This window comes from Oncorhynchus masou, unplaced genomic scaffold (assembly GCF_036934945.1).
Source record: "Oncorhynchus masou masou isolate Uvic2021 unplaced genomic scaffold, UVic_Omas_1.1 unplaced_scaffold_4573, whole genome shotgun sequence".
NCBI classification, from domain to species: domain Eukaryota; kingdom Metazoa; phylum Chordata; class Actinopteri; order Salmoniformes; family Salmonidae; genus Oncorhynchus; species Oncorhynchus masou.
Genome location: NW_027010968.1, coordinates 12,501 through 25,899, shown reverse-complemented (window position 1 = coordinate 25,899; position 13,399 = coordinate 12,501). Strand labels below are relative to the sequence as shown.

General features: G+C 41.5%; 1 protein-coding gene across 1 annotated transcript; it reads left to right on the top strand.

Annotated features, from left to right (window-relative positions):
• Positions 1–761: 761 nt before the first annotated feature.
• Positions 762–4,196, top strand: LOC135535179 (uncharacterized; the record flags this gene model as incomplete). Its single annotated transcript, XM_064961885.1, has 6 exons — positions 762–814; positions 921–927; positions 1,027–1,078; positions 1,290–1,361; positions 2,792–3,072; positions 4,055–4,196. Coding segments are annotated over 6 exons (607 nt in total), but the record flags the coding sequence as incomplete, so codon positions are not given.
• Positions 4,197–13,399: the final 9,203 nt, after the last annotated feature.

Here is a 13,399-nt window from a genome sequence, read left to right as displayed (position 1 = left end):
CACTATCATAAACCATACACTATCATATATTATTAACTATCATATACCATACACTATCATATACCATACACTATCAAATACCATACACTATCATATACCATACACTATCATATATTATTAACTATCATATACCATACACTATCATATACCATACAATATCATATACCATACACTATGAAATACCATACACTATCATATACCATACACTATCATATATTATTAACTATCATATACCATACACTATCATATACCATACTATCATATATTATTAACTATCATATACCATACACTATCATATATTATTAACTATCATATACCATACACTATCATATACCATACACTATCATATACCATATATCAAATACTACACTCAAATACCATACACTATCATATACCATACACTATCATAAACCATACACTATCATATATTATTAACTATCAAATACCATACACTATCAAATACCATACACTATCATATACCATGCACTATCAAATACCATACACTATCAAATATTATACACTATCATATACCATACACTATCATAAACCATACACTATCATATATTATTAACTATCATATACACACTATCATATACCATGCACTATCATATGCCACACACTATCATATACCACACTATCATATATTATTAACTATCATATACCATACACTATCATATACCATACACTATCATATACCATACACTATAATACACTATAATAACTCCTTAGTGATAACCGTGTGTTTCCCCTGTCCTCTCCAGGTGATCTGCATAACTCCTTAGTGATAACCGTGTGTTTCCCCTGTCCTCTCCAGGTGATCTGTATAACTCCTTAGTGATAACCGTGTGTTTCCCCTGTCCTCTCCAGGTGATCTGTATAACTCCTTAGTGATAACCGTGTGTTTCCCCTGTCCTCTCCAGGTGATCTGTATAACTCCTTAGTGATAACCGTGTGTTTCCCCTGTCCTCTCCAGGTGATATGTATAACTCCTTAGTGATAACCGTGTGTTTCCCCTGTCCTCTCCAGGTGATATGTATAACTCCTTAGTGATAACCGTGTGTTTCCCTGTCCTCTCCAGGTGATATGTATAACTCCTTAGTGATAACCGTGTGTTTCCCCTGTCCTCTCCAGGTGATATGTATAACTCCTTAGTGATAACCGTGTGTTTCCCCTGTCCTCTCCAGGTGATCTGTATAACTCCCTTAGTGATAACCGTGTGTTTCCCCTGTCCTCTCCAGGTGATCTGTATAACTCCTTAGTGATAACCGTGTTTCCCCTGTCCTCTCCAGGTGGCACGTTCACAACCACGTCAGGATTGTACGCAGGAAGCAACGCCCTCACGAACTCAACCGGCTTCAACAGTACACAGCAGGTACCAATGTCTTCTACGGTAGCGTCTCTTCATTCTGATAGCCTATAGAAGATGTTTATCATCGTTGGGTTTATATTAAGATGAGGTACTGTACTCTATATATATATATATATATATATATATATTTATATATATATATATATATATATATATATATATAAGATCCTGGGAAACTTAGAGTGTATCCCAAATAACACGCATGTTCCCTACAGTGCACTAATTTTGACCAGAGCCCACAGGGTAGAAATGCACTACTTTACAAGAAATAGGGGTGCCATTTGACACACTTGACATTTTTGACATAATGTATGATACAGTTGAGTTCCAATTGATCCACGTCACATGAATCATACAGTAATGCCTCATTACGCCTGTAGTGTTGTAGACAGGGAAAATCCCTACTCCTGGCACAGACAAAATGGGTCAGGTCCCAAATGGCACTCTATGTTCCTATAAAGTACACTCTTTGACCGGAGCCTTGGCCAGAAGTAATGTACTACGTAGGGAATAGGAAATCATTTTTAAAGATGCGAGCCAAAAAAGACCAAGACAGATCGCTGTCCAGATGTAGGACACAACAGACATGTGTTTGTATTTATGTTTTGGAATCTGGACTGTAAAGTAGCACCACTAGTGCATTACTTACCCCTCTCTCTCGTTCTCTCTCTTCTCTCGTTCTCTCTTCTCTCTCGTTCTCTCTCTCTCTCTCTCTTCTCTCGTTCTCTCGCTCTCTCTCTCTTCTCGTTCTCTCTTCTCTCTCTTCTATCTCATTCTCTCGTCATCTCTCTTCTCTCTCATTCTCTCGCTTTCTCTCTCTGTCTCTCTCTTTCTCTCGTTCTCTCGTCATCTCTCTTCTCTCTCGTTCTCTCTCTCTCTTCTCTCTCGTTCTCTCGTTCTCTCTCTCTCTCGTTCTCACTCTTCTCTCTCTTCTCTCTCATTCTATCGTCATCTCTTCTTCTCGTTCTCTCGCTTCTCTCTCTCTCTCTCTCTCTCTCTCTCTCTCTCTCTCTTTTCTCTCGTTCTCCTCGCTCTCTCGCTCTCTCTCGTTCTCTCTTTCTCTTTTTGTTCTGTCTCTTTCTCGCTTCGTTCTCTCTTGTTCTCTCTCTCGTTCTCTCTCTCTCTCATTTTCTCTCTCTCTCTGTCTCTCTTCTCTCTCGTTCTCGCTTCTCTCTCTCTCTCTCTCTCATTCTCTCTTCTCTTGTTCTCTCTTCTCTCTCGTTCTCTCGTTATCTCTCTCTCTCTTGTTCTCTCACTCTCTCTCTGTCTCTCTCTCTGTCTCTCTCTCTGTATCTCTCGTTCTCTCTCTCGTTCTCTCTCTCATTCTCTCTCTCGTTTTCTCTCTCTCTCTCTTCTTCTCCCTCCATCCATCCATTCCTGTCTCTCTCCATCCATCCATCCATCCTCCCTCTCCCCCTCCAGGACTACCCGAGCTACCCAGCGTTCGGGCCAGGGCCAGTATGCCCAGTATTACAACAGTTCTCCCTACACCTCCCCCTATATGACCAGCAACAACACCAGTCCCACCACCCCCTCCACCACAGCCACCTACACCCTCCAGGAGCCCCCCAGCGCCCTGACCAGCCAGGCCCTCACGGACCCTCCAGCAGGTAGGCCCCAGGCCCCCCAGGCCACCCACCCTCCATCCCCAGGATCAGAAGGCTCTGGAGGGGGTGGCTATGATGCCAGGGCCACTCATTATGGTAACCATTACAGTTTCTTTTTGTAAATAAACTATATCATTGTGATAATTGTTTTCAATTTGTTATAGTCAACGTTTCCCCTCCACCTCCCAATTGCCACCCAAAACCCTCCCCGAATGAAAATCTAGAAACTGGTATTAATGAAGAAATATAAATTCACATTTTTTTCTTGTTTTTCTTCTTCTTAATTAACCCACCCTTTGTTAGCATAGCACTTTAAGGAAATAGCATTATCGTAGAAAATATGACTTAACTGCAGAGAGTATTTCTTAGAGGAACGTCTCGCCCCTTTAATAGAAATCACATTAAACGCTCCTTCTGACAATAGAACTCTGATGACATTATCATCCCATCAAGTGAAATAAGATAAGAGGAGGGGGGGGTTACAGCTGAAGATTATCTGAACATAGAACACATAGAACACATAGAACACATAGAACACATAGAACACATAGAACACTGACGTTATTATCTTTGGCCTGTCTGTCTGACATTCCGGAAGCCTTACAACAGAACAGTAGTTATCGTCTAGTTGTCATTATTTAACATACATTTTTTTAATTTAATTATTTGACATTTATTTTTCTAGGCAAGTCAGTTTAAGAACAAATTCTTATTTACAATGACGGCCGAGGAACAGTGGGTTAACTGCCTTGTTCAGGAGCAGAACGACAGATTTTTACCTTGTCAGCTCAGGGATTTGAACTTGAAACCTTTCGGTTACACCATATACACACACACACACACACACACACACGGCACGCACACAAACACACACAGGCACGCACACATACACAACATGCACACATGCACACACACACATACATACACACACACACACATACACACACACTTTACGATCCAAAATGTTGCTGACGACAGCTCCCTCCACTCTCCTCAATTCTAAAGGTGAAAGAGAGACATCATTTCCTCCTCTTATTTAAAACAATCTCTTGTTCTTCTCCTTTTTCCACCCCCCCAGGAGATTACAGTACCATCCACAGTCCATCAACGCCCATTAAAGATTCAGAATCGGATCGATTGCGGCGTGCCTCGGATGGAAAGTCACGTGGCGAGGGAGAAGGAACAACAACCCTTCACCACCGCCTGACTCTGACCTTGAGGTGAGTGACTGTGTGTGTGTGTGTGTGTGTGTGTGTGTGTGTGTGTGTGTGTGTGTGTGTGTGTGTGTGTGTGTGTGTGTGTGTGTGTGTGTGTGTGTGTGTGTGTGTGTGTGTGTGTGTGTGTGTGTGTTGCGTTACCTGGCGACAGACAGCCTCACCCTGTCTGAGGCACAGTAGACTAATCCAATTACCCCCAATGCCACACCAAGGTTAACACATCACGCACATGAACAATACTCAACTCTCTTTTGTATCCTTAACTTATTATTGATTACCTAGATGTTTATTGACTATAACATTTATTTTCAATGGTGCCTTAAGTGCACTTACGAATGCCAATAAAAGGAGAACATTTCTACACTAAAAATGATTAGCCATTTATACATATTTTATTGTTGTTCTTATCGACTATCGATTTTGTTTCGATAGTGAGATGATGGTATACTCAACAACAACAACAAAAACATGACTGGATTTTCTTCCTCTGAGGCATCCTATTCCCTATATAGTGCACTACTTTAGACCAGAACACTATGGAACCCTATTCCCTATATAGTGCACTACTTTAGACCAGAACACTATGGAACCCTATTCCCTATATAGTACACTACTTTAGACCAGAGCCAAATGGCACCCTATTCCCTATATAGTACACTACTTTAGACCAGAGCCAAATGGCACCCTATTCCCTATGTAGTGCACTACTTTAGACCAGAACACTATGGCACCATATTCCCTATATAGTGCACTACTTTAGACCAGAACACTATGGCACCCTATTCCCTATATAGTGCACTACTTTAGACCAGAACACTATGGAACCCTATTCCCTATATAGTGCACTACTTTAGACCAGAACACTATGGAACCCTATTCCCTATATAGTGCACTACTTTAGACCAGAACACTATGGCACACTATTCCCTATATAGTACACTACTTTAGACCAGAACACTATGGAACCCTATTCCCTATATAGTGCACTACTTTAGACCAGAACACTATGGCACCCTATTCCCTATATAGTGCACTACTTTAGACCAGAACACTATGGCACCCTATTCCCTATATAGTGCACTACTTTAGACCAGAACCCTATGGCACCCTATTCTATATAGTGCACTACTTTAGACCAGAACACTATGGAACCCTATTCCCTATATAGTGCACTACTTTAGACCAGAGCCCTATGGCAGCCTATTCCCTATATAGTGCACTACTTTAGACCAGAACACTATGGAACCCTATTCCCTATACAGTGCACTACTTTAGACCAGAACATAATGGCACCCTATTCCCTATATAGTGCACTACTTTAGACCAGAGCCCTATGGCATCCTATTCCCTATATAGTACACTACTTTAGACCAGAGCCCTATGGCATCCTATTCCCTATATAGTACACTACTTTAGACCAGAGCCCTATGGCATCCTATTCCCTATATAGTACACTACTTTAGACCAGAGCCCTATGGCATCCTATTCCCTATATAGTTCACTACTTTAGACCAGAGCCCTATGGCATCCTATTCCCTATATAGTACACTACTTTAGACCAGAGCCCTATGGCATCCTATTCCCTATATAGTGCACTACTTTAGACCAGAGCCCTATGGCACCCTATTCCCTATATAGTGCACTACTTTAGACCAGAGCCCTATGGCACCCTATTCCCTATATAGTGCACTACTTTAGACCAGAGCCCTATGGCACCCTATTCCCTATATAGTGCACTACTTTAGACCAGAACACTATGGAACCCTATTCCCTATATAGTGCACTACTTTAGACCAGAGCCCTATGGCACCCTATTCCCTATATAGTGCACTACTTTAGACCAGAGGCCTATGGCACCCTATTCCCTATATAGTGCACTACTTTAGACCAGAACACTATGGAACCCTATTCCCTATATAATACACTACTTGTAGACCAGAACACTATGGAACCCTATTCCCTATATAGTGCACTACTTTAGACCAGAGGCCTATGGCACCCTATTCCCTATATAGTGCACTACTTTAGACCAGAACACTATGGAACCCTATTCCCTATATAGTGCACTACTTTAGACCAGAACACTATGGAACCCTATTCCCTATATAGTGCACTACTTTAGACCAGAGGCCTATGGCACCCTATTCCCTATATAGTGCACTACTTTAGACCAGAACACTATGGAATCCTATTCCCTATATAGTACACTACTTTAGACCAGAACACTATGGAACCCTATTCCCTATATAGTGCATTACTTTAGACCAGAACCCTATGGCACCCTATTCCCTATTATATAGTGCACTACTTTAGACCAGAACACTATGGAACCCTATTCCCTATATAGTGCACTACTTTAGACCAGAACACTATGGAACCCTATTCCCTATATAGTGCACTACTTTAGACCAGAGGCCTATGGCACCCTATTCCTATAGTGCACTACTTTAGACCAGAACACTATGGAATCCTATTCCCTATATAGTACACTACTTTAGACCAGAACACTATGGAACCCTATTCCCTATATAGTGCACTACTTTAGACCAGAACCCTATGGCACCCTATTCCCTATATAGTGCACTACTTTAGACCAGAGCCCTATGGCACCTATTCCCTATATAGTGCACTACTTAGACCAGAGCCCTATGGCACCCTATTCCCTATATAGAGTGCACTACTTTAGACCAGAACCCTATGGCACCCTATTCCCTATTATATAGTGCACTACTTTAGACCAGAACACTATGGAACCCTATTCCCTATATAGTGCACTACTTTAGACCAGAACCCTATGGCACCCTATTCCCTATTATATAGTGCACTACTTTAGACCAGAACACTATGGAACCCTATTCCCTATATAGTGCACTACTTTAGACCAGAACCCTATGGCACCCTATTCCCTATTATATAGTGCACTACTTTAGACCAGAACACTATGGCACCCTATTCCCTATATAGTGCACTACTTTAGACCAGAACCCTATGGCACCCTATTCCCTATATAGTGCACTACTTTAGACCAGAACCCTATGGCACCCTATTCCCTATATATAGTGCACTACTTTAGACCAGAACCCTATGGCACCCTATTCCCTATATAGTACACTACTTTAGACCAGAGCCCTATGGCATCCTATTCCCTATATAGTGCACTACTTTAGACCAGAGCCCTATGGCACCCTATTCCCTATATAGTGCACTACTTTAGACCAGAGCCCTATGGCACCCTATTCCCTATATAGTGCACTACTTTAGACCAGAGCCCTATGGCACCCTATTCCCATATAGTGCACTACTTTAGACCAGAACACTATGGAACCCTATTCCCTATATAGTGCACTACTTTAGACCAGAGCCCTATGGCACCCTATTCCCTATATAGTGCACTACTTTAGACCAGAGGCCTATGGCACCCTATTCCCTATATAGTGCACTACTTTAGACCAGAACACTATGGAACCCTATTCCCTATATAATACACTACTTTAGACCAGAACACTATGGAACCCTATTCCCTATATAGTGCACTACTTTAGACCAGAGGCCTATGGCACCCTATTCCCTATATAGTGCACTACTTTAGACCAGAACACTATGGAACCCTATTCCCTATATAGTGCACTACTTTAGACCAGAACACTATGGAACCCTATTCCCTATATAGTGCACTACTTTAGACCAGAGGCCTATGGCACCCTATTCCCTATATAGTGCACTACTTTAGACCAGAACACTATGGAATCCTATTCTATATAGTACACTACTTTAGACCAGAACACTATGGAACCCTATTCCCTATATAGTGCATTACTTTAGACCAGAACCCTATGGCACCCTATTCCCTATTATATAGTGCACTACTTTAGACCAGAACACTATGGAACCCTATTCCCTATATAGTGCACTACTTTAGACCAGAACACTATGGAACCCTATTCCCTATATAGTGCACTACTTTAGACCAGAGGCCTATGGCACCCTATTCCCTATATAGTGCACTACTTAGACCAGAACACTATGGAATCCTATTCCTATATAGTACACTACTTTAGGACCAGAACACTATGGAACCCTATTCCCTATATAGTGCACTACTTTAGACCAGAACCCTATGGCACCCTATTCCCTATATAGTGCACTACTTTAGACCAGAACCCTATGGCACCCTATTCCCTATATAGTGCACTACTTTAGACCAGAGCCCTATGGCACCCTATTCCCTATATAGAGTGCACTACTTTAGACCAGAACCCTATGGCACCCTATTCCCTATTATATAGTGCACTACTTTAGACCAGAACACTATGGAACCCTATTCCCTATATAGTGCACTACTTTAGACCAGAACCCTATGGCACCCTATTCCCTATTATATAGTGCACTACTTTAGACCAGAACACTATGGAACCCTATTCCCTATATAGTGCACTACTTTAGACCAGAACCCTATGGCACCCTATTCCCTATTATATAGTGCACTACTTTAGACCAGAACACTATGGCACCCTATTCCCTATATAGTGCACTACTTTAGACCAGAACCCTATGGCACCCTATCCTATATAGTGCACTACTTTAGACCAGAACCCTATGGCACCCTATTCCCTATATATAGTGCACTACTTTAGACCAGAACCCTATGGCACCCTATTCCCTATATATAGTGCACTACTTTAGACCAGAACACTATGGCTCCCTATTCCCTATATATAGTGCACTACTTTAGACCAGAACCCTATGGCAACCTATTCCCTATATATAGTGCACTACTTTAGACCAGAACACTATGGAGCCCTATTCCCTATATAGTGCACTACTTTAGACCAGAACCCTATGGCACCCTATTCCCTATATAGTGCACTACTTTAGACCAGAACACTATGGAACCCTATTCCCTATATAGTGCACTACTTTAGACCAGAACCCTATGGCACCCTATTCCCTATATATAGTGCACTACTTTAGACCAGAACACTATGGCACCCTATTCCTATTATATAGTGCACTACTTTAGACCAGAACACTATGGCACCCTATTCCCTATATAGTGCACTACTTTAGACCAGAACCCTATGGCAGCCTATTCCCTATTATATAGTGCACTACGTTAGACCAGAGCACTATAGCACCCATTCCCTATTATATAGTGCACTACTTTATACCAGAACCCTATGGCACCCTATTCCCTATATAGTGCACTACTTTAGACCAGAACCCTATGACACCCTATTCCCTATAGTGCACTACTTTAGACCAGAGCACTATGACACCTATTCCCTATATAGTGCACTACTTTAGACCAGAGCACTATGACACCCTATTCTATATATAGTGCACTACTTTAGACCAGAACCCTATGGCACCCTATTCCCTATTATATAGTGCACTACTTTAGACCAGAGCCAACTGGTACCCTATTCCCTATATAGTGCACTTACTTTTTAGGACCAGAGCCCTATGGCACCCTATTCCCTACATAGTGCACTACTTTAGACCAGAGATATGGAAGTATTCAGACCCTTTTGGTTCGCATGTCATTGTGTTACAAAGTGGGGATTCAAATGGATTTAATTGTCCATGTTTGTCATGTCAACAATCGACACAAAATAATAAAATGAGTAAAAACACGCATAACCTAAAATACAGTCGTCAGTATTCAACTCCTTTGTTTAGGCAAGCCTAAATTAGTTCAGAGGTCAAATATGACTTAACCTATCACATAATAAGTTATGTGTGACAATATAAAAAAAAAAATGGTGAGTTGACATGATTTGTTTTTTTTTATGCCAACCCTTCCTCTGTTCCCCCATTTTTTTCATATTGTCCTCTGTTCCCCATACTTACAGGTCTCTCAGTCAAGTTTGGGTTTTCAAGCACAGATTCAACTACAAAGACCTAGGAGCTTTTTTTCCGAAAGCCTCATAGAGAAGGGCAGTGATTGGTAGATGGGGTCACCATAACAAATCAGACGAAGAATGTCTCTTTAATCATGGGTCAAAGTTAATAATTACACTGTGGGATTATTTTTATTTTTTTGTTATGTTTATTATTTATTAAACCACCATCTGTCCTTCTGAACAGAGCTGCAGGACAAGAAGGAAACTGCTCAGGGATGTTACCATGATGTCATTGGTGATTCTATAACAGCTACAGAGTTCAAATGGCTTGGCATGGGAGAGAACTAGATGGTGGATGGATCAATGACATCGTAGTTAATTCACAATAACGACCTAAATGACAGAGTAAAAGAAGGACAAAAATATACAAATCATCCATTGTGGCCCTTTTATTTGACTTATTTTACCTTTATTTAACTAGGAAAGTCAGTTCAGATCAAATTCTTATTTTCAATGCCGGTTTAGGAACAGTGGGTTAACTGCCTGTTCAGGGGCAGAATGAAAGATTTCTACCTTGTCAGCTAGGGGGTTTGAACTTGCAACCTTTCGGCTACTAGTCCAACGCTCTAACCACTAGGCTACCCTGCCGCCTCTACACTTTAACCACTAGGCTACCCTGCCGCCTCTACACTCTAACCACTAGGCTACCCTGCTGCCTCAACACTCTAACCACTAGACTACCCTGCCGCCTCTACACTCTAACCACTAGGCTACCCTGCCGCCTCTACACTCTAACCACTAGTCTACCTGCCACCTCTACACTCTAACGACTAGGCTGCCCTGCCACCTCTACACTCTAACCACTAGACTACCTGCCTCCTCTACACTCTAACCACTAGACTACCCTGCGACCTCTACACTCTAACCACTAGACTACCTGCCTCCTCTACACTCTAACCACTAGACTACCCTGCCACCTCTACACTCTAACCACTAGTCTACCTACCTCCTCTACACTCTAACCACTAGGCTACCCTACCTCCTCTACACTCTAACCACTAGGGCTACCCTTGCCGCCTACACTCTAACCACAAGACTACCCTACCTCCTCTACACTCTAACCACTAGGCTACCCTGCCGCCCTACACTCTAACCACTAGGCTACCCTGCCGCCTCTACACTCTAACCACTAGGCTACCCTGCCGCCTTACACTCTAACCACTAGGCTACCCTGCCGCCTCTTACACTCTAACCACTAGGCTACCCTGCCGCCTCTACACTCTAACCACTAGGCTACCCTGCCTCCTCTACACTCTAACCACTAGGCTACCCTGCCGCCTCTACACTCTAACCACTAGGCTACCCTGCCGCCTCTACACTCTAACCACTAGGCTACCCTGCCGCCTCTACACTCTAACCACTAGACTACCCTGCCACCTCTACACTCTAACCACTAGTCTACCTACCTCCCTACACTCTAACCACTAGGCTACCCTGCCGCCTCTACACTCTAACCACTAGACTACCCTGCTACCTCTACACTCTAACCACTAGTCTACCTACCTCCTCTACACTCTAACCACTAGGCTACCCTGCCGCCTCTACACTCTAACCACTAGACTACCCTGCTACCTCTACACTCTAACCACTAGTCTACCTACCTCCTCTACACTCTAACCACTAGGCTACCCTGCCGCCTCTACACTCTAACCACTAGGCTACCCTGCCGCCTCTATTACTGAAGTAATACTGAACAAAAATAAAAACAGCAAACGAATACACTTTTGGTCAGAATGCAAAGCCTTATGTTTGGGGCAAATCCAAGAGCAACACATCAGTGAGTAACTGCATACTTATTTTTTAAGCACAGTGGTAGCTGCATCATGGTATGGGTATGCTTGACATAGGCAAATACTGGGGAGTTTTTCAGGATAAAAGGAACGGATGGAGCTAAGCACAGTCACAACTGAGAGGAAAGTTACTTCAGTCTGCTTTACACCAGACACTGGGAGAGGACTTCACCATTCAGCAGGACAATAACATAAAACACAAGGTCAAATATACACTGGAGTTTAATTACCAAGAAGTGGCCAAGTCACAGTTTTGACTTAAATCTGCTTGAAAATATATGGCAAAATTTGAAAATTGCTATTCGCCATCATCCCCAAAATAGTGGCCGAGCTTGAAGAATTTAGAAAATAACGATGGCCAAATATTGGAATACCTAGGATAGGATAAAGTAATCCTTCTCACCCCCCCTTAAATGATTTAGATGCACTATTGTAAAGTGGCTGTTCCACTGGATGTCAGAAGGTGAATTCACTAATTTGTAAGTCGCTCTGATAAGAGCGTCTGCCAAATGACTTAAATGTAAATGTAAATGATTGCATAAGCCAGGTGTGTAAAGTCATACAGATTCACCCAAGAAGACTCACAAATGTAATCACTGGTAAAGGTGGTTCTAACATTTATTGACTCAGAGGGGTACTAACTACTTATGCAACAAGTATATTTTACTTATTTAGTATGTATTAATCTTTGAAAATGATATCATTTTTCTTTCACTTTGACATTATAGAGTATTTTGGGTATATTGTTGATTTTTTAAATTATTTTAAACCCACATATCATTGGGGTCTGAATATTTTTGCAAGGGACTGTAGATAACTATCTGTAATGTCATTATAACTATATGGGTAACTATATGGGTAACTATATGGGTAACTATATGGGTATATGATAACTATATGGGTAACTATATGGGTATATGATAACTATAAGGGTAACTATAAGGGTAACTATATGGGTAACTATATGGGTAACTATATGGGTAACTATATGGGTATGTGATAACTATATGGGTAACTATATGGGTATATGATAACTATATGGGTAACTATATGGGTAAATATATGGGTAACTATATGGGGTAACTATATGGGTATATGATAACTATATGGGTAACTATATGGGTATATGATAACTATATGGGTAACTATATGGGTAACTATATGGGTAACTATATGGGTAACTATATGGGTATATGATAACTATATGGGTAACTATATGGGTATATGATAACTATATGGGTAACTATATGGGTAACTATATGGGTAACTATATGGGTAACTATATGGGTAACTATATGGGTATGTGATAACTATATGGGTAACTATATGGTATATGATAACTATATGGGTAACTATATGGGTAAATATATGGGTAACTATATGGGTAACTATATGGGTATATGATAACTATATGGGTAACTATATGGGTATATGATAACTATATGGTAACTATATGGGTAACTATATGGGTAACTATATGGTTAACTATATGGGTATATGATAACTATATGGG